At 33.0% G+C, this 23,089-nt stretch overlaps 2 protein-coding genes across 2 annotated transcripts in view; one reads left to right on the top strand and one right to left on the bottom strand.

Annotated features, from left to right (window-relative positions):
* Positions 1-944: 944 nt before the first annotated feature.
* LOC106113595 (uncharacterized) lies at positions 945-4,898 on the bottom strand. Its single transcript, XM_013306428.1, has 6 exons — positions 4,753-4,898; positions 4,224-4,388; positions 3,496-3,713; positions 1,946-2,154; positions 1,407-1,557; positions 945-1,060 (listed from the first exon to the last, which is right to left on the bottom strand). Exons 1-6 carry the CDS (start codon positions 4,896-4,898, stop codon positions 945-947), a joined length of 1,005 nt encoding a protein of 334 aa, XP_013161882.1.
* A 6,325-nt stretch (positions 4,899-11,223) lies between these two features.
* Aox2 (aldehyde oxidase 2) overlaps positions 11,224-23,089 on the top strand; it is a 20,322-nt gene continuing 8,456 nt past the window's right edge. The window contains exons 1-19 of the mRNA XM_013306813.1: positions 11,224-11,257; positions 11,407-11,466; positions 11,868-12,028; positions 12,188-12,348; positions 12,513-12,949; positions 13,395-13,618; positions 13,828-13,930; positions 14,133-14,260; positions 14,492-14,782; positions 14,861-15,148; positions 15,218-15,714; positions 16,328-16,511; positions 16,677-16,872; positions 17,120-17,889; positions 17,976-18,168; positions 18,307-18,417; positions 18,494-18,560; positions 21,060-21,076; positions 21,517-21,686. Coding sequence (XP_013162267.1) covers positions 11,424-11,466; positions 11,868-12,028; positions 12,188-12,348; positions 12,513-12,949; positions 13,395-13,618; positions 13,828-13,930; positions 14,133-14,260; positions 14,492-14,782; positions 14,861-15,148; positions 15,218-15,714; positions 16,328-16,511; positions 16,677-16,872; positions 17,120-17,889; positions 17,976-18,168; positions 18,307-18,417; positions 18,494-18,560; positions 21,060-21,076; positions 21,517-21,686 — 4,041 coding nt within the window. The 5' untranslated portion in view covers positions 11,224-11,257; positions 11,407-11,423. The remainder of the gene's footprint in view (positions 11,258-11,406; positions 11,467-11,867; positions 12,029-12,187; positions 12,349-12,512; positions 12,950-13,394; positions 13,619-13,827; positions 13,931-14,132; positions 14,261-14,491; positions 14,783-14,860; positions 15,149-15,217; positions 15,715-16,327; positions 16,512-16,676; positions 16,873-17,119; positions 17,890-17,975; positions 18,169-18,306; positions 18,418-18,493; positions 18,561-21,059; positions 21,077-21,516; positions 21,687-23,089) is intronic.

Raw genomic sequence — 23,089 nt, 5'->3', positions numbered from 1 at the left:
ACTATTTTCGTAAACCGTATCCTAGCAAAAGCCTAGAGCTTAGTTGGAATGGTAAAAGAAATATTAGTAAATTTACAAAAAATCTGCTATTAAAAAAAAATTTAGAAACTTTTTTTTTTTTAGTTTAAGTCAAAACAAACAAACATGAAGACATTTTCTCTTTATGATACTTCTAAAGATATTGAAAGAAGGAAAATATTTCAATCTATAAAAAAAAACACTAATTAATATAAGGCCAAGTTTTGTGAGTATTGTAATGTATTATTTCAGCTATCATTAATATTAAAGAAATAAAATAAAATAGAAATATGATAAGTAATGGAGTAACGATATGTTCGGAATAAGAACTGACGAAGAACCTATTTCTGACACAAGTGAGAGGAGACAAAGGATCCACAGATGTAAACCTCTTGATAACACCAGCTTCTTTCATACGAAGTATTCTGAAAAAGAGACAGAAAGATGAAATAGAAGAAACGGTATAACAGTAGTAGAGCCCGGTTTAACATCTTCGCACGAATTGGCCCGGCTCGCCCGGTGAAATACCACGACCACACAGGCGTCAAGTGGAAGCAATTCCGCGTTTCGTCTGATGAGTGTGAGTCCCGGAGGCCTAATTTAGTCCTCTTTCCCTTCCCACCCTTTTTCTTAAAAGGAAAGGATCGGAAGTGGTAGTGGACTTTCCGGATGAGAGGATGCATGGAAAGGGAAAATATTTTCTCTCTGTACATCCTTTCGTCCGTCGATCAAAGGTAGGCAACGCATATGCAATTGCGTATGTCTATGGGCAACGGCCACTTCGCTATTTCAGATAGTATATACATATATAATAGATATAGCTATTTCACGGCAAATAGTCAAGAACCAAAGTCAACAAATACGCTCAAGGAAGCAATGATATTAGAACAGTCAACGACATCTAGTGAAATTTTTAAACAACACACTCACCCCATCTTTAGTTGTTCTGTATATTTGAATTGTTTTCCAACACTAAGATACATTTTTACATTAGAAAATATATCTACTTCTTCTAATTCACAAATATCTTCGTCGTTAAATGCTAAAATATATAAGAAATTGTATGAGAAAATCTTACTAATATTATAAATGCGAATATTTAGATGTATGTATGGATGGATGGATGAATGAATGTTTGTTTGATGATATCCCCAGAATGGCTGCATCCATGCAGGATCCATCTATGTGTTCTTCCAGACTATGTTGTATGATGAAATGTCTTTGAAATGAATGTCATGTAATAATGAACATAGTCTGGAAGAACACATAGGGTACTAATTATTTTTTTTAATTCTTTTTAATAATTGAATAATTAAATGTATGGAAGAAAAAGATAAGCTAAATTTTATTAAAGGAGACAGAGAACAAGAAAAAGAAGACATACTAACTCCTGGCAATTGCAGAATAAACAGTTGGGTAATCGCACAATAAAGCAGTCTTCTCTTTCCGTACTGCCTCTAAACCTGCTGATAGATTGATCGATTGAGCACGAGTTAATTTCTTAGCCATTTCATTCATTTGTATATTAATGGAGTTTACCTGTAAAAATAATTTAAAAAATGGAGAATAACTTTACTGTCAGTTTTTCTTTTATATCATAAGGTGGCAAACGAGCGAGCGGCCACCTGAAATCGCTGAAATAGCGAAGTCACCGTTGCCCATAGACATATGCAATAGCATTTGCGTTGCCTACCTTTAATCGACGGAGGAGAGGATGCACAGAAAGAAAATATTTTCCCTTTTCATGCATCCTCTCATCCGGAAAGCTCACTTCCATTTCCCATCCTTTACTTATAAGAAAAAGTGGGAAGGGAAAGATAACTAAATTAGGCTTCCGGGACGTTTTTTATGTTGTCTATCGTATCTACTTTTATGGGTCAATTTGATTTTTATAAAGAATTCGGTAGTAATTATTGTTTAGACTTACTCTTCTTTCTGTAGCCAATTTCATGTTTTCCAAGATTCTCAATTTGTAGTCACTATGAGCCAAGGCTTCTATGTCCATTTCACCTTCCTTCTCGGTGACGATGAACGAAAGGAGATTGGACGTGTAGAATGAATTTGTAACGTAAGCAAAGATGACGAAGAAGAAGTATGCCATTCTTTGAGACCAGAAAATTGACGGCGATGGTAAAGCTGAAATGTTTTTTGTCTTAATACAGAGAGTTTACATTGTAGAAAACTTATGTGAAAACATTTCGTCAACTCTTTCATTATCATTGAAAAAAATGAGACGAACATATTTTAATATTTTAAGGGTATCGATTAGGTAACAACAATGCCATTTTTTCCTTATTGAAATATTATGAAAAATCCTGCTGTCTTAATTTTTAACTTTATTTAGTAAGACAGCATCATTCTCGTAAATCTTAAAAGCTCATTACGTGAGGTTTGACGCAAAATGTACTTTACTTATCTACCTCGATAAAGTTATTATTAGCCTGCTTCCATTTAACGATTACAGTATATTGAATTAGGGTCGAAGGACTTCTGACCCAAAAACATGTCTAAAAATATTTTTATCAATGCATAGAGATACAATAATTACAAGTACCTGGATGACCGTATTTTTTCAATTGTGTTTTTTGGATTTATTTAAGTACGAATTACTAATAAAATGATGAATTATGAATAATATTTTTCGATCTTACCTATAGAAAAAGTTAAGTTTATGTATAAGTTGATTATCGATAAAACACGAATAGAATGACATTTTCTAAAAATGATTCCTAGCTAGATCGATTTATCGCCCCCGAAACCCTCTATATACTAAATTTTATGAAAATCGTTGGAGCCGATTCCGAGATTTCAATTATATACAGGGTGTCCCAAAAGGTTACGTACATAGGAAGGGGGATGATAGGGGTGATCACAAAGGTCACCAGAAAAATTAAATAAAAATTCCCCTCTGAGTATTAAAAAAATAAATGGCATTTTTTAAAAACTTTAAAATTTTACACGTTCTGGGGCAATTTTGTAACCAATGACCTACAAATATTGCTACATTTTAAAAAAAAAGCTATTATGTTATCGTCAATAACCCTTTATCAATATGAAATAAAAAAACAATACAACTAACAAAGATTTTAAAGAAAATTAAAATTGCCCCAGAAGGTGTAAAATTTTTAAGTTTTTAAAAAATGCCATTTATTTTTTTAATACCCAGAGGGGAATTTTTATTTAATTTTTCTGGTGACCTTTGTGACCATCCCTATCATACCCCTTCCTATGTACGTAACCTTTTGGGACACCCTGTATACAAGAATTGCTCATTTAAAGATATAAGATATTGTAATAGAGATTTTTATGACAATCAGGTAGTAAATATATGAGACTATATAATTTTATACAATATACTAAAAATATGAAGCAACGTATATCATCGTACTGAGTATACTCGTAAAGATTTAAGAATAATCGTTTTTTTTTTCTTATATCGAATTTCATATATTTATAAGAAATTAATATAATACTTACAATGTTGACAGAAAACTCCAAACGCTATATAAAATTCGTAAATCAAATTGCACTCCAAGCTACCAACGATAGACTTCTCCCATCTCCTTACTACATAGAAAATAAATGTTACCAACATAATAATACCCAGAATACAAAGCCATACGGATTTTGAAAATGGTAGACTGTAGTATGGACGCATAATAGCATTGGTTTCGCGACGAAGGATGAACCCAAACCTGGAAGATAACGGATAATACTTAATTAAAGAGAAAGTATACGCTATCACAGAAAATCGGAGCGCCAGGGACGGAGTTACGCGGTAACACACATAAAAAAAACTTAAACTTTTTGAAGTCGGCCAAAAATATTGAGCTAAATATCCACCACACTCAACCTCATTTCATAACCAACCTCATTACGGATGAGCGCACACAATGGAGGCGCACATAATAGTCTACAAGAGATGGCCAAGAAGAGAGGTTGCAACCTTCAGGAATAAGGAATCGACGCATAGATAGAAGTAAATTTTGCTCAATATTTCTACTAATTCCTAACTAAGCCGTAAACAAAACACTGTCATTTTTTAATTTAATAAAGAAATAAAACACTGTCATTATCTTTCTGAAAGATTACATCAATTATTGTACAGATTATATCCATAATATTGAAGACTATAAGTAGTCTATGACCATAATTAAAGACAAATAAAAATAATAAATACTCGTGCATAGTCCTACATCAAATACCTCCAAACAAATATCGCTTCTACAGGATTTACATTATTCACCATTTCATTGGTAATAGCCATCAGTTTAAGGTAAATATCGACTGTCTTATTACCAAAAGGATAAACAGATAATTCTTCACTTTTATTTCTTGTAGTACTGCATCCTGGAGTTATGTATGTTATACTGAAATGGAAAAACGCAACAGTGAAGACGGAAGAAGAATAAAAAATCCCCTTACATATAAATAAATAAATGCTTTATTGCAACACTAATTTACACAATTATGTAGGAACTTTGGTTCCTGAAGCAGGTCAAAGCCTATTTCAGAAGCCATTGCTCTCTCCTTATGATTAAATCGATTTTACATTTAGTGAAGAAAGAAAAAAAAATTGAACAAGAAATTAAAAATTGATTAAAACATTATTGAAATTAATTTTATTAAAAAACTTAAGGAGTTTATTACAAACATATCTAAATTGTTCGATTATTCTTTATTGCTTACTTACAATTCAATATGAACAACAATAATTAGTAGAACTATACTTACTTAAAATTATACATTTGCTGGAGTATCAAAATAACTCTACAGCTAAGAGCATTTTGTCTCCACGCCGGATCGAATTGATAGATTGCTTCCAGCTCATCAACATGATTGCAATCAAAAAGTGTCATTGCATTAAAATGTTCCTCCATTTTTAAACTAAACACTTTTAATTGTAGACGTTGTATCAAGAAATCAAGAGAATCGGACAAGAGAGAGAATCATAGACATAGACTAATGCAAGACTATGAAATGTTGCAATGAAGAAAGTGAACGTACGCCATAAACATCACCTATCAACGTCTGTTTAATATTCTACAGAGTTGGGGAAGAAATAATAAATATTAATGATAATCAAACAGTGAAAACGCCAGTAAATGTACGGTTGCGATACGTAAGAAAACATAAAGCATGCTGTAATGAAAATCAAACATTTCATTATTGAATCGATTATTTTATATCGGAGAATTTAAGCGAATAGCAAGGAGTACTGTAAAGTTTTGCTTTTTTAAGTGTTCCTTGTTTAAATCGTTTGAACCATAAGGCAACTGGATGTGATCACAAAATAAAATACTTTAGATCTACATTATTGAATGAAGACATGCACAGTGTATCATAATTTTAGCGTTCCGTACCTCGAAAGAAAAAAACAGAAACCTTATAGGTTTACTTTGTTGTCCGTCCGTCTGTCAAGACCCTTTTTCTCAAAAACGCGTGAAGGTATCAAGCTGGAATTAATTTAGCCATGTCTTTGCCTATTCTCGGATCTCGTAAGCTTAAAAAAAACATTAAATATTATGTTTAATATTGTTATGTTTTAATCAGATTTTAACACCACTGGGAACGTGGAGGATGCACAGATGTTATAAAAATCTGGTCAAGTGCGAGTCAGACTCGCGCCCCCTTTTTCTTGTAGGTTTTGATTCCCTTGCGAATGTCGAAAATTTACGTAAATTTTCGTAAATTTTCGACATAAACGGTTGTATAATATCTTTTGATTTGGTTTGGTTGGCTTAGAAGTTTTATTTTTTCACAGCACCTAGTGACCGCAGACCTGAACATTTGGTATAAATTCCAGCTTGATACCTTCACGCGTTTTTGAGAAAAAGGGTCTTGACAGACAGACGGACGGACGACAAGGTTATCCTATAAAAGTTCCGTTTTTTTCCTATGAGGTACGGAACCTTAAGTACGATCACATTTTGTGAAATGTTTTTCAACGTGTCGGTCAACGTGCGGTTTTTCAAGAGATTCCAGGAAAATAACGTGTCGAAATAATTTCCAGCGTCGACACAACTTACGTTACCGTGACTCGAAATAGAGAAGTTGAGCAACGGATTGATTATTTCGTTGACTTCAAACTTTTTCACGCGTCATAATACTTGCCATTCACTTTCACAACTGTTCGTTTTTTTTAATTTATGAAGTAATTTATATTTATTTTAGATTTTAGGCATCACAAAAAAATAAAAAAGTATTATATATTTATAACAACTTCATTGTTTTTCTCCCATGGGTAGGTGACTGGTGTCCAAACTGGGGTGATACTCAGTGTGATGGATCACCACAGACCAAAAAGTTTGTAAAAGAAAAAAAATGAAAAATAAACATATTATAAGTAATTTTACAAAGTTGTTGTAATTTAAATTATATTGAGATTTACAGTTTGAATTATTAAACTTTACTATTAAAATTATTGTGCGATGTGTGTGTATGTGTGTTATATCTTACTAATATTATAAATGCGAATGTTAAGATGGATGGATGTTTGATGGTATCTCTAGAACGGCTTAACAGATCTCGCTGAAATTTGACATAGATGTAGAACATAGTCTCGAAGAACACGTAGGCCACTATTTTTTTAAATTCCGCCCGGATAGAGTCGCGGGTGACACCTAGTACAAAATATTATAGTAAAGCTAACTGAGACTCATTACGCTAAAATCAGGAATTACCTAGATTATTTTGCGTATTGTAAGCGTTAATATCCTTTCTAAATTACCTATCTTTGAACTTTTAATATTTAAATTAACATTTGTGTGTAATCCAACGTGATTGTCAGCACAAACGTGGTAAGACACGCTTTTTGGATTGATTAGAAATAAATCCGGAATTGATTTACGTAAATCTCAAAACTTTACAAATGAATTCTTAGTAATGCAGTAAAACATTTCTAAAAATGTGTCTTACGAATTTCTTAAAATAATTCTGTAATTGGTCTTTATCGCTTAATACTTTTTAGTTTATAAGACTTCTTAGGAGTTTTTTTCTGTGACTTTCTAACGATTCATGTTGCAATGTAATCTTAATTAAAATATAAAAATAACTTAACCCCACGTTAAAGGGATAAAAATTTATCACGTGGCTTGAAATGAGTTTCTTAAACACCACGAGATCTATAATCCTCTGACCCGTTCTTTAATAATTAGTCATATCGTCTTATACAATGAATTTATTACATGTAAGTACTTTATAGCGTCGCTGGCGTCGTTGGCTCAGTGGTCAAGCACTTGACTTGCAATCTGCAGGTCCTGGGTTTGAATCCCGCCATGTACCAATGTGTTTTTCGATTTGCGATTTACATGTGCATATGGTACATTTATGCGACGTTCTTACGGTGAAGGAAAACATCGCGATGCAACCCGCACTGGGCCAGCGTGGTTGACTATGGCCTAGTCACCCCTAACTTAGGGTAGGCTCTGAGCCCCTCGGTGGGGACGTATAGTAAGCTGATGATGATGAAGTACTTTAGTGTTTTACTAAAACGAACGATTCTCACGGGATAAATTTGTTTTCCTTTTCACCAAGCAATAAAATAAAAACTTTTATTTTTAATTTCATGTTGTCTTTAATGCCACATAGACGTAGTGATAGGCAACAACCAATAGTATTGATAAAAAAATATTCCTTTCATCTGTTGGTACAATTTTAAATACATAGCGACGCAATACTAGCTCTAAATTATTCGTCTCATTAAAATGCTAAATTGAGACATTAACTGAATCATTATGATCTATTAGCACGCACTTATCAAATGCAAGATAAATTGAGCTCATTGAAAATTGAGCCATAATTGAGCCAGCTCATCATCTCCCTGTCCTTTTCCCACTCATGTGGTCGACGCACGAGGTTTTATAAACCTTTAGGTGCTTTAAAGCTAGCAACACACCTAAATGTATATTCGACTATTCAATTAAAACTGAAAGTGTGTAACAGACTTTAAAGACACATATTTCGTCATAAAATTCTATTAAATGGCTGCCGCTAACTCGTTTGCCAGCTTTATTTATATATTTTTTTATTCATGGTTCGTTAAAAACACTCATTTGTGTAGGACAGGATTTGATATAGGTTAATGACGCATTTCTCTCTCTGTTCAGTTCTGGTATGGACAGGATCTCAGTTGGATGCATGTATGTCTTTTTAACATGTATATGAACTCTTTGACGTTTTTAATTGCCTTTAATTCATGATAAAAAATAATCACTTTGTAAAAACGTTGCCGTAAGTTTATGATAAAATATTCGCACAAAAATATTTTATCATTGTTTCTTACTCTACCAAATAAGGTTATGTTTTATGGATATTTTGATAATGCATATTTATCGTTAAGTAACTATCATACAAAATTATTAAATGACTTTTTTATATTATAAGGTGACAAATGAGCAAGCTGGTACCAGAATTAGCGGAAAAAGCGAACCAATCGCTGACCATAGACATTCGCAATCGCAATCAGAATCGATGAAGGAGAAAAAGCACAGATAGAAAATATTTCCCTTCCTATACGTATCGTGGTTCATCAAATCTCTTTCCTCTTCTCATGCATTTCGTATAAGAAAATGGTCAAAAGGGAAAAAAGACTAAAATTAGGCCTCCGTTATGCGGAAATATACTGTACCTACTTGTACAAGAACCCAAAAAAGCCCCGCGACCCGTATTAAATGATACAAAAAAGGTCAGGTGGATGAGTCATTTAATTAGCGTTAAGCGCAATCACAACAAAACAGTAAAACAAAACGCTAGCGTTCACTTAAATAGCGCAGCGCCATCTAGTCCTTTTAGAACGAAACTTATATTTTTATCAACATTTACTTTTTATTTGCGCGTGAACATATCCGCCCACCATGGACTTTTCACTTTTTGTTAAGTGAAATACAAAAATCTCGTCCCATAAATGAGATTCATTACTTGTAGCAAGTGTTATCATGTAAAGGTCACAATATTGTGATGTAGTGACGTCGAGTCAGAGCCCGCATTATAGCAAGCACTTGGCAAAGGGGTCGAGTATTGTTAACGCCCTTTCACTGCTATACTAAATTTTATTTATAGTCGTAATATAGAATTTAATTTTTATTTTACAATATTTTATTAGGTGAGACCGAAATGAGATCCACTTCTCGGTTACTAAACTAAAATTTTGCATAAATGTATAAATCGTGTGACACTGCAACATTATGATGACATGGTCATGATCTGATGATGGAGCTGGAAGGTGGTCATAGGAACTTCGCTATAAAACGACACCACCTCATCGCATTTGGGTGTTTTTGAATAATCTTGACAAATAGTTTGTTCTTTTAAACATGAACGTAATAAAAACTTGTTTTAAAATCTTTGTTTGCTATATTTTTAAAAATCGATATTATTATGCTATACTCAGAGTCGTGGTTACTTAAGCCGTCACTTAGTGTATAATTTAGTGGGAGAAGTTTACACTAAGGGTATACACGTATGTACATCATTAATAAACAAGTGCGAATTGTATCTTAAGTACGGATTAACTGCAAATAGTCATAACAAAGTTTAAAGTTCTGTATTTAGATGTATGAGACATTTGGGATTTGTAAATCGTGTACCAACGAAAAAGTAACATAAGAAAACATTTTATTGCTCAATAAAGCATTTTTATTACTCGATTACCGTGAATATTTTAGTTTTATAGATACCACTACGAATTTCAAATGATTTACGTTGACGACATTTCTGAAAACCTAATTTGGATCTAACTATATGTGCATACTGTTAGGAAGAAAATCCGACACTGTGCGGGTGTATTGGCACAACACTAGCCTTACTAAAATGTCGACGTTTATGTCCCCTCACTAATAATTCTGACACTTGATTTTGTAACGAGAGCGCGCCATTCGCGCCAAAGGATTCTAACTAATAATGTCTAAAAATACGTAGACATGTATCAAAAATATATTTCACGCGTAGGAAGTCGCGTGCAACTGTTATGTGATATGAACTGACTAAGTGTTGCCCGCTATTCCGTCCGCGTGGAATTAAAATAACCCTAATAAGTAGCCTATTTCTTTCAGACTTTATTCTACAACTATGCCAAATTACGGATACCTTCTAACTAATATCCATCTAAAATTTCACATTTATAATTCAAATTAATGTTCAACTATAATTTAGTTTTTAACTACATTGCTATCTATTACTATAGTTTAATAGTTGCCATACTTGTTTGTTTGCTCGTTATAGATATAAAATTGTTATAAGTGAAGACTTGTCATTGGCTCTCACTTGTCTAGTCTAAAGTTAATAAGATTATTATAGCTGTAAGTTTTCCATGTTGTAAATAAATAAATAAATAATATTCGTAACATATATTTAATAATTTCTAAGTAGCAATTCTTTTGTCTATCCACACCTGTACCTAATAAACGAGACCATAATAATAGCATAGTTACATTGTCTAATTGACTATTTTAAAAACAAAACAAAACACAACCAGCTTTCAGCAAAATTAAACGTCATATCATATTTGCATTATCATTCGTCAGATGTATAATTTAGTAAAAACTAAATAAACGGTACAGAGTCAATTGACCAAGAAATACGTGATTCTTGAATCGCCGGTTGGAAAATTTAACCATAATAAATACTTTATTATTTAAATCTATAGCCATTATGAAAACATAGAAACATTATTTTGGGTTACAAATTTATGCCCATTTTTAAATAATTTCTGTCAAAAATTAATAATGTTTGAAATCTAACTAATACTATAAATGCGAATGTTTAAATGGATGGATAGATGGATGTGTGTTTGATGGTATCTCAACAACATAGTCTGGAAGAACTCATAGGCTACTAACTACTTTTTTAGGGTTCCGTACCTCATAGGAAAAAAACGGAACCCTTATAGGATCACTTTGTAGTTCGTCCGTCTGTCAAGACCCTTTTTCTCAAAAACGCGTGAAAGTATCAAGCTGGAATTTATATCAAATGTTCAGGTTAGCGGTTGCTAGGTGACAGCTATTAATTTCATATTTCGTTGTTGAAATGAGTGTTTTTATCTATGTATCAAAGTTCGATAATGACTTTATAATTTTCACGGCTTCTGGCAACCCTATTAGGTGTAACTAACGTTTTCCACACTAGATCATTAGTTACGCCAGGGCTGTCACGGCCACTATAATTGTCCTGTCTTTCCTTCTATAGTGTAAAACAGTCGCATATCATATTTCCAATGAAAAAGTTGTGTTTGATGACATTCGTAAGTAAAAAAAAAATAACAAAATATATAAATATTTTAACTCTATATTTTTAGCTTTTTTAACTGGAATTTCTTAGATTGACTTTACTCTTTCATAAGAAATTATATTTTGTAATAATTGTTTAAGGCATAGTACATTTAATTTACAGTCACCAACTGAAGCGAAATGTCCAAAATTCTATTTAAAATCAACGGAACTCAATATGAAGGTAAGTATTTATAGGAACAATGTTTCAGTAATTATTATATATAAGCATTATTTTCATTAAAAATATACACTCAAGCCAAACTAATTTAATCCACAAATTAATTACTGGACGCATTTATCGTGGGTTTCTGAAACCAAAATCTCCGTTTAAAACTTATCTCTGTTTTGTCAAAGATAAAGATTTTATACAGAATTTTTTTGTAATAAACCAACAGTTAGTCATTGGTTACTGCAACAAAAACGTAATGACTATTTAACATTTTGACCAGTGCTTGCCAGTCCAACATGAGCATGAACAGTGACCAGTTGAAGACCCTGAGTAGAAAGTATTATAACTTTAATAAAGACTGCTACAGATTTAATTTTAGTAAGTTTCCTAGATTAATCTTACATGTTCTCTAGTGGACGGTAACTACGGTCCGGACTTTACGTTGAACGAATTCATAAGGACGGTAGCGGGACTACGAGGTACCAAAGCAATGTGCCACGAGGGTGGCTGCGGCGCATGCGTAGTCGCCGTACAAGCTCCGGCGCAGCCTAATAATGAACTGAAGATGTTTTCAGTTAATTCTGTAAGTACCTAATACTGCGAATAGTCTGTCAGCCTTAAAGGAAGTTTTCCACTGATCGTTCAATTTTGGACATTGGACATACAGTTGAGACATCATTAAAGCAAAGTAAACATGAAAAGCACATTTACCTTCAATGTTTTATCTTTGCAGTGTCTAGTTTCTGTTTTGTCATGTCATAACTGGGAAGTAACAACAGTTGAAGGTATTGGGAACAGAACAATCGGCTACCATGATATTCAAACTCGGCTTGCTAAATTTAACGGTACTCAGTGTGGATATTGCACACCAGGCTGGGTCATGAATATGTACAGGTAAAATTTATTTAAAACGTCTTAAAGTTTTCTTATGAAAATGGAACTATATGAAGAGTCTACTGAGCCAAGTCATGTCCCACATAGAGTTATATATGTATATACAAAGACCAGTAGAGGTGAAAGAATAAGAACTTTATGATGATATCAAATATTTTTTGCAGTTTGTACAAATCTAAAAATGGAAATCTAAGTGCAGCTGAAATAGAGAACTCTTTTGCAAGCAATATCTGTAGATGTACTGGGTACAGATCAATAGCAGACGCTTTCAAGACATTTGCTAGAGATGCAGACGAAGATATTATTAAAAAATTAATTGACGTTGAAGATATTTGCAAATTAAAAGCATGTGGTAGCAAATGTACAAAAATATGTTCCTATAGAAATTCACAGAAGCCAAATCCAAACAAAATACAGTTTGATGAAGACACTAAGAAAGATTCTTGGTGCATTCTTGGTAATATGCAAAACGAACCATTAATGGTGAAAAATACAGGCGGGGATACATTCAGGTGGTTCAAAGTTTATAAACTCTCTGATTTATTTAAAGTGATAGAACAAAACGATGACTACAAAATAGTAGCTGGTAATACTGGACAAGGTATGAAAAATAAGTCACTTGGAATAAGTCTTTACGAACTTCAGAAATCGAAATCTTACTATCATAAATGCTAACGTTTAGATGTATGCGACATGGGCATGGCTATTGGGCTGACATGGCCCGAGACCAAGCGCAGAGCCCATGATAGAGCGAACTGGCAGCGCACTGTGGACGCCATCTGCCCCACTGCGTGGATATAGGACTTTAAGTCAAGTCAAGTCAGATGTATGGATGGATGGATGGATGTTTGTTTGAAGATATCTCCAGAACGGCTGGATGGATCTCGCTGAAATTTGGCATAGATGTAGAATATAGTCTGGAAGATCACATAGGCTACTTTTACATAGTCTTTTTTTTAAACTAGAAATTTTAGAGTCGCGGACGACAGCTAGTATTATATAAATTTCATCAATTAAAATTGATGTTAATATTTTTAATCTTCCAGGGGTATATCACGTTAAGAAATATCCGACACACATTATCGATATATCTGATGTTGTGGAACTGAAAGCATTCTTACTTGATGTTAATTTGATATTGGGCGCAGGTATGACATTATCTGACATGATGGAACTGTTTCTCAAAATGTCTTCTGGGAACGAAAATTTCTCATATTTAAAAGAATTCTACTCTCATATGGATCTAGTAGCACACATACCTGTGAAAAATGTAAGTGCCTCTAAAATTACTTACGCCGACAAGCTTATATGGTACAAGCCAATAGTATAGGAAGGAATAGTTTTTTTTTGCTGAATTTGGGGTTCATAAAATTACAATACCTAATATATCTTATTGATAGTAATTATAGTAATGTATTACTAAATACAGAATATCCACAAAACATATAATTAAATTTCATAATATGCAAAAAATTTCAGATTGGTACAATTGGCGGAAATTTATTTTTGAAATATTCAAATCCCGAGTTTCCATCTGATTTATTTCTACTATTTGAGACCGTTGGAGCCATGATAACAATTGGTAAGGCTTTATTGTATTTTAATTAATTACGAGATATCTTCATACCGTTAAGTAACTTCAGAGGTAAACGAATATATTTACATTAACTTACTACGCCTGAGGCTTTGGTACATTTCTCTCAGTAAAATTGCTATAGTTCCATCAAACTGAACTATGGTTCAAGTTAAATTAAATAATATTTTACTTTTGTTTTTGGAATCAGCAAATAATATTGACAATAGAAGAACGGTCACTCTTCAGGATTTTTTAAAAACTGATATGAAAAGAGAAATTATTATAAATGTTTTGCTACCACCATTATCCAGTAACTGTTTCGTTAGAACTTTTAAGGTAAGGAAATGATAAAAAATAACCATAAAATATAAACAAAACTTTCGAGGAACTGTCCCTCTAGATGAAATTCGCTACGAAACGATTCCATAGCAAGCTTCAAAAATGTATAGAACTGACAATAACTTTCGATAAGTCACGTGTCGCGTGTCAGTTCCATACAACTTTGAAGTTCGCTATGAAATCGATTCGAAACGAAAGCACTTTGTCTAACCACGCTGATAATTTTAGATAATGCCTAGGTCGCAAAATGCACATGCCATCGTCAATGCCGGATTTCTTTTCAATATAGACCCAAACACGAGAACTATTAAGGAAGCAAGTATTGTATATGGTGGTATATCTCCTGAATTTATACATGCACATAGAACTGAGGTAACTCTAGTAGGTAATGATTTATTTACTGACGAAATATTACAACGAGCTTTGACAACATTATCTGAAGAACTCAACCCTGTTGATGCTCCGCCAGAACCATCAGCTGCGTTTAGGAAAATATTAGCAATCGCCTTATTTTACAAGGTATGAACTTCACCATGAAACACATGATATTTTCAGTTTCCTTCGCCCATAAAATGAATTCTTATTTTAAATTTTCAGGCCGTGTTAAACTTATGTCCAGAGAATAAAATAAATCCGACTTTCAAGTCTGGAGGTGAAACGTTAAAAAGAATTTCATCGAAAGGCAGTCAAGTTTTTGATACAGATAAAAGTTTATGGCCATTGAATCAACCAATACCTAAATTGGAAGCTTTAAATCAGTGTAGTGGTGAAGCGACTTTTGCTAATGACTTTCCAAAGCAAGTTGGTGAGGTCTTTGCAGCATTTGTTACAGCTGATGTAAATCCAGGCAGTGTCATAAATGATTTTGATACGACAGAAGCTTTTGTAAGTATACCATAGATGGGAAATAATCTACATGACTTCTAAATATTTAAAAGATATTTTTCATTGTAGAAAATTCCTGGAGTCATTGCGTTCTATACTGCCAAAGATATACCAGGTGTGAATTCGTTTACACCTTTCTACGTACCCCTATTATCTGAAGACGAAGAAATTCTATGTTCGAAAGTAGTAAAATTCTACGGTCAGCCTGTCGGTATTATTGTTGCGGATAGAGAAAAGACAGCAAATAAAGCTGCAGAATTAGTCAAAGTCAATTACACAATAAATCAAAACAAACCACTACTGACGATTGATGACGTTTTAAAATCCGATGAGAAGAATAAAAGAATTGTAATAGATAAAGTAATTGAGCCTACTGAAAAAGGAGATGATGTTAAAGCTGTTTTGTATGGTGAATTTAATTACCAAACACAATATCACTATTATATGGAGCCACAAACTTGTGTAGTAACACCTACGGAAGACGGGCTCGAAGTATATGCTGCAACACAGTGGCTTGACGTTACGGGTATATCTGTAGCTCAGTGTTTAAACATCCCAGTTAATAGGTAAGTGTTTTATTTTCTTACTAGCTCTCGCCCGCGATTCTGTCCACACGGAAAAAAAAGACTTAATACGAGTAAGTAGCCTGTGTGTTCTTACAGACTATGTTCTACATCCTTGCCAAATTTCATCGTGATCCGTAAAGCCATTCCTGAGATCCCTTAAAAAAACATCCATTCATCCATCTAAACATTCGCATTTATAATTTTAGTTAGAAGTTAGATAGATAAATTTAGAAATCGAACGTAAGGTAAACATACAAAGTATGTACATAAATACCTACTCGATAACGCAAAATAGAACATATAAGCTTTTTATATATATCTAAATTACAAGATGCCATAATAATTTTAGAATTCGTTGCGTTATATTTGCTCGTTCACGTACCGACACGTGCTGCCGGTCCAAAGGTCCGACATCGACTGAAGCCCCCTCTCTCCGGCATGTACTTATGACGTGTACGCTCGAGACAAACAATACTACATTTATGCATACACTACAATAATGATAACTATTTTAGAATTCCTGTTTAAATCTAAATGCAATATTGATATGTTTTAAATGAGTCTAAAAACAAACTGAATCCTTTGTACCTGTGCAATATACTTTTTATTCCAGCGTTAATGTAATTGTACGTCGAGTCGGAGGATCCTACGGAGGCAAAATAACCAGATCAGGACAGATAGCTTGCGGTGCGGCCCTTGTGACACACTTGCTTGGCAAAACTTGTCGCCTTATAATGTCACTGGAAACTAATATGAAAATGATCGGAAAGAGAACACCAACGTATTCCAAATTCGAAGTAAGTACAGTGCGAATTAAGTGTTGCAGTAAGATTTCACGGTTGCAAAAACTTTACAAAAACATGCCATCCTTCTTACTATCTTTAACAAAACTGAGATAACAATATGTTTATTTAAAGGTATCAGCAGTGGAAATCCATCGTGTTATTTTGTTGTATTTCCAGGTTGGCATTAATGATGAAGGAGAAATTCAATATTTGAGGAACGTTTTTTATCAAAACAATGGCGCCTCTTGGAACGAGAAAATGACCTATATAGTTTTCAAACATTTCTATAATTGCTATGATTACAAAAGGTGGTATGTAGAAGCTAATGGGTTTATATCTGACTTGCCTTCAAATACATGGTGCAGAGCACCTGGTAAGTAATAACATAATATTAATTACTAGCTGCCGCCCGCAAATCCCTCCAGAATAAAAAAAAAGTTAATTAAATTGTCTACGTGTTCTGCCAGACTAATTTCTACATATTGGCCAAATTTCATCGAGATTCGTTGAGCCGTTCTGGAGATAACTTTAAGCGAAATCCGTCCATCCAAACATTCCCATTTATAATATTAGTAAGATGGATAACATCAAATTAATTATTAAACAGCTGTACTTTTTAGGTTCGACTGAAGGATTAGCTATGATAGAAGAGATAATGGAACGTATTTCTCATCATACTGGTAAAGATCCAGTTCAAGTAAGATTAACAAATATGACCAAAGAAAACAATCCCATACCAGAATTAATTGAACAAATTAAACATGATTCAGATTACGATAATAGGGTTAATGAAATCGCTAATTTCAATAAAGTCAATCGCTGGAGGAAACGAGCAATTAAATTAATGCCGATGACATATGAAATATTTTACGTAGGACCCTATAGCGCATCTGTCTCAGTTTATCATGCAGATGGTTCTGTAATAATTTTCCATGGTGGAATAGAAATGGGACAAGGTATAAATACAAAAGTTGCCCAGGTTTGTGCTTATATTTTAAAAATACCACTTGAAAAAGTCAGTGTAAAAACTAGCAGCACTTTTACATCACCGAATAGTATGACAACAGCAGGCAGTATTGGAAGTGAATGTGTCGCATTCGCAGTAATAAAGGCCTGTGAAACTATTCTAGAAAGATTAAAACCTTTTAAAGATAAAAATGAAAATGCTACATGGAATGAAATTGTAAAAGAAGCATTTCTAGCTGGTGTTCATTTACAAGCTTCTCATATGTATGACACGACAGATACAACATTGAAACCCTATGCGATTTATGGCGTTGTGGTATTAGAAGTAGAGCTTGATCTTTTGACTGGTAACCATGACATACGTCGAGTTGATTTACTTGAAGATACAGGTAGAAGCTTGAGTCCAGAAATTGATATAGGACAGGTGAATAAACCTTACTTTTAGTATTTATTTTCATGACAATTTGAACACAAATGATCAATTATATAATCTTGATCTACCACTTTTAGATTGAAGGTGCTTTTGTTATGGGACTTGGCTATTGGACATCAGAGAACATAATATATGACCCAAAAAACGGCAAAATATTAACCGATAGAACTTGGACGTACAAACCACCAGGACTGAAGGATATTCCTGCAGATTTTAGAATCTACTTTCAAAGGAATTCAAAAAATGAAGTTGGTGTTCTTCAATCTAAAGGTACAACTGTTAAATTAAATTGAATCGAATTCGATTTTTAAAAAAATGTTTTTTTAAACGGTAAAGCTTAATAATAAAATAACGAATTTAAAATCAAAATCCTGTTTAACACTTTAATAGTTACAATTTATTTCACAGCAACTGGTGAACCAGCACTTTGTTTGGCAGCGGTCATCACTCACGCGCTACGAGAAACTATTCGTTTAGGCCGATTAGACGCGGGATATGATGACCATTGGGTCGAATTAGGTACTACGATCAAATAAAAATATATTCATGTTACCCTAGTCGTCGTTGTATTAAACTTGCTCTTTTCTTTTTACAGGACATCCATGCTCAGTTGAAAATATTTTTATGGCTATGGAGCACAAGCTGGAACATTTTAAACTGACGTAGTATACTGTCGTATCTGGATGAGCGCTCCATGGGACTGCGATATATTTCTCGCTTATAAAGGTTTCTTTCTAGCCGAAGTTTCTCATCGGTCAGTGCTGTATTATGATTCTCGCTCATCCAGGTTTGACAACAGAAGAATTAAAAAAAGGAAACATTAGAAAACAAAAAAATCAAATTGTTTTACTGACAATCTTTTAGCAATTATTTTTTTTAAATATACTAATTTTTCTTTTACCATTCCAACTAAGCTCTAGGCTAGGATATGGTTTACGACAGTAGTCGAAAGTCGGGATTCGAACCCCCGACCTCGTGATCTGAAATCCGTACCCTTAACCATTAGGCTATTGACGCTAATTAAATGTACTGTTTTAAAAAGACTCCATTTTTGATACAGGCAAATTGCTAGAACAAATTGACGATTAGACCAATTAAGTATTTTTGAAATAAATACTTCTCTAATTGTATAAGTGTTTTTGGGTTACGTATATCTTTTTAATCTGTCTCTAAACGTTACAAAATCTTTACCAATAATATTGTAATAGTTTTTTTTCTGTGTATTATTTGTAAATTGATTCAATAAAAATTAAATTAAAAAATATATGTTTACTTATTTTTCGATTAAAATCTATTGCTTCATACCTTATTTACTTGTTTGTTTTGTAGAAAATCGAAACAATTCTGTTTAAATATTCAAAGGTCCCTCCCCAGTTGTTTGTCACTTTGTTTCAGTTTAAACAAGCTACAACTTCGTACTATTATGTTATCAATTATTAAACTATAAAGAACTTAATAATTATGGTTTTATTTTCAATCAACGGTAAAACATATTCAAGTGCTAGCAATCGCTCGCGAATTTGTCTGCGCGGAATAAAAAAAACTTAATTAGTGGTCCATGTGTTCGTCCAGAATATGTTCTATATTTGTGCCAAATTTCAGCGTAATTAATGCAGCCGTTCTGGGAGACCTTCTACCAAACATCCATCCATCCATCTATGTATACTTTCGCATTTATAATATTAAATAAAATAAAGTAAGGGTAATTTGAGATGGCTATATTTTTTATACATGTATTTTGAAAATGGAAACTCACGATTTAAAATATGGCAATTTCATTATTAACTGTCATTAGCAACATCATTTTTGAATACTTTCTTTTATTGGTTTTGCAGATTTGTTCACGTTTTTTACTAATTAAGGATAGTTCTTTTCCATGATAGGTATAAAGGCAACCTACTTTTTACTCTAATTACGATATAGTGACGTACATTTCCTCCACCATAGGTTTGTAGGCGTATCGCGTACATATGAAAAGAAAAGTGTTAATTTTTTTTAAGAATTTAGTTATATGACGAAAAAAAAAGTTTTATATGAAAAACTTTAAGTACACGAAAGTTTTAAACTAAGACTAAATATAACAAAATATTGATAATTATTTGTTTAATTTTAACGGCATGATGAAATTAATTTGCAGTTGTCATCGTCTTTAGCTACTATTTTTCTGAAAGCATCTTAATTAATTAAAACTTCAAGTTACTGTTTATCCTATATATTTATTACGATTATTACTTACTTTGTACCCAACATAAGATTTTCTCGAAGGCGCGAATTTTAAAAATATTTTATTTTCTTTAAAAATATATAGTGAATTTTGTTGACGACTGTACCTTATTCCACGCCCTAGGAAAGCGCTGCAACCGCGGTCAAGTAATCCGACAGCTGCCTTCGTTTGCGGACTTTGTCGTGTAAGTGATTTTTTTATCCCTTAATTAGATAATATATATATATCTGTCTTTTTATTTAGTAGTATTTGATACGTTCCAATTAGTTTTTTTTTAATTATCTTTAACTTATTTTAAAACTTCGTTATTAACCTACGTAAATTTTCCAAAATGAACAGTTAAAAATTATTAGATGTAACACTTTGTTGTAAATAAATAAAAAATACATAAAATTACAAAAGGACCTTTGAGAAAATTGTTAAAAAATCTCTTTGTTTAGGTAATTTCAATACTGTACTTTAACAATAAAATGATCTATTTAGCTACGAAAAATCCAAAATAAATTCAATAATTAATCAAATCTTATTTTGGTCTTATGAGCCCTTTCATTAAACCTTTCCAATTTTAAATTTAAATCCAAAATCAAAAAGGTTTAATGGTTGGAGGAGGTCTATACTAAGAAAAGAGTCCAAATATTGGTATAAAAAAAGTCAGAAAAAAAAATCGATTTTAGATTTTTCTTTCTTTATAATTTGCCTAACAATGACATAGTGGTCTGTGACGTGGGTGTCTATTAAACCCCTGCAATGATAATAATTTGCCGTGCGAACCTTACAACCTGCAAGAATAACCAGCTTGCCTTTTCCATCGATTTCAATCCTATTCTATGATTATCTCTAATCGCTTAATTACATTTTTCCTTTTATGTGATTCGTGTGACGTCATCGTCAGTTTTTCGAATTTCCAATTTTAAATTACACTACACAATTTGACAAGATTTAAAAAAAATTGTACCTTGAAAAATAGCATAAGTATTTTTAGTATCCATCCTAATAGTTAAATTTTACTTTATACAGCGTGTCCCAAAATTCAAAAAAGCTGGTACCCGGTGTATCGCCAGGTCGATAACTATATGGTGAAAAATAATATAAAAATCCAACTTATTTTTTTTAAACATACACTAACTTTTTTTAAATTTCTTGTAATTTGATACCCTACGCCAGTCTTTCCCAAAGTGGGCGATAACGCCCCCTTGTGGGCGTTAACCCATTTACTATAGTCAAAACCTAGCTTTTTAAACTATGGAATCTTATATATAAAATTCTCGTGTCACTGTCAATTACCATACTCCTCCGAAACTGTTTGACCGATTTTTATGAAATTTAAATGCATATTCAGTAGCTCTGACAATTGTCAGAGCTACTGAATTCCATATAACCAATTGGTTACTATCTTGTTTTTAATCTCGTGCAGACTAGATATTTGCCCCAGAGCGTGAACTATAAAACAATGCAGCTTCCGAAGCATATGAAAATCGCAGCAGGATCCCTTGGAGCGGCAATATTCGGCGTGCTTTTTGGATGGGTCATATTTCCTATTGTGTTAAAGAGTCAATTAAAAAAGGTGAGTTTTATATGCAATCTCTTAAATAACTAAGAATACTTCTTTCTCAGCCATAAGTCGCCCACTGCTGGGCATAGGCCTTCCCCAAAGATCGCCACGATGACCGGTCCTGTGCTACCTACATCCAGGACGCTCCCGCAATCTTTTAATACTACCTTTGTTAAATATTAATTAAAATAAATTGTAATGTTTGTATACAGTAAATTAATGTTAATAATGACAAAGCTTTGAACTTAATAAAAAGGACGAATCCCTTTTTATAATAAGGTACATGAATACGAACATATTAGAAAACGTAATTTCAAAACACATTAAGAATTTTTAATGTGAGTTTCACTTTAAACTTATGTTTTGGTACATATTTTTAACAAAAACGTAAAAATATTGTAGCAAAAATTGAAATTATAAATAAATTTTAGTAGATTTACTTTTAAATATTTTATACGAAATTAAATTTCAAAAATATGGTTACAAAAATTTCTAAAACAACCTAATTTTACAATATACAATATTTTTATCTTAACAAATTAATAAAAAGTTGATTTTTCTTAAATAATGATAAATATACATCGAAAGGGTAATTAAAACGCAATACACAATTTCCCTCGACGTCCAAATACTGTTCCCGCAAGGTTAATATTGGCTACACATTTTAATTAAGGAGTAGAAAGAGCAATTAAAGCGAATTACGTCTATACCATCGGTTGAGATTAATTGAAACTGACTGCCAATTCCGCGATATTTTTTAGCACCACAAAATATTTCACGGTAACTTTGCTTATATTCAAATTTGGAACGTATAAATTAAGAAAAAGAAGAAAACTGCCATTATTTTTCCTCTCAATCACTCTCTTTAAGAAACAAAAGAAGTGTAAGAAGCAAAAAGAGAAGTATGAGACAAAATGCATTCGAGCGATTTTAATAGCGAACTTCAAAAATGTATGGAACTGACGCGCCACAATCACGTGACTTATCGAAACTTTTTGTTAGCTCCATACATTTTTGAAGCTCGTTCTGGAATTGATTCAGAGTGAATGCAGTTTGTCAAACCCCCTGAACTTTAAATATGAATATGGAGGGATATACCTGCAGAGGAGCCTGAGAAATGATTGATTTATTCCATGAAAATAACAAGAAGAATGAGTTGTCACAACTGAAATAATCTATTTGGAGGATACAACCCTGTTGTACTAACTGCACATTCTTCTTCGTTTTCTTCATTACTGAAGGTCGTGCTTGTCTTGATATGCTTTTACGGCTGTGTCGACCAGCTGCCTCCACGCCGTCCTGTCTTCGGCTTGTCTCAGGGCAGTCGTGATATTAAGTCCCAATATAGCCTGCACTTGATCGGACCAGCGGGTAGGTGATCGACCCCGTGACTATCTATCTTTCCAACAACAACC

Source organism: Papilio xuthus, unplaced genomic scaffold (genome assembly GCF_000836235.2).
Source record: "Papilio xuthus unplaced genomic scaffold, Pxut_1.1 DF828177.1, whole genome shotgun sequence".
NCBI lineage: Eukaryota > Metazoa > Arthropoda > Insecta > Lepidoptera > Papilionidae > Papilio > Papilio xuthus.
This window is presented reverse-complemented; position numbering and strand designations above follow the sequence as displayed.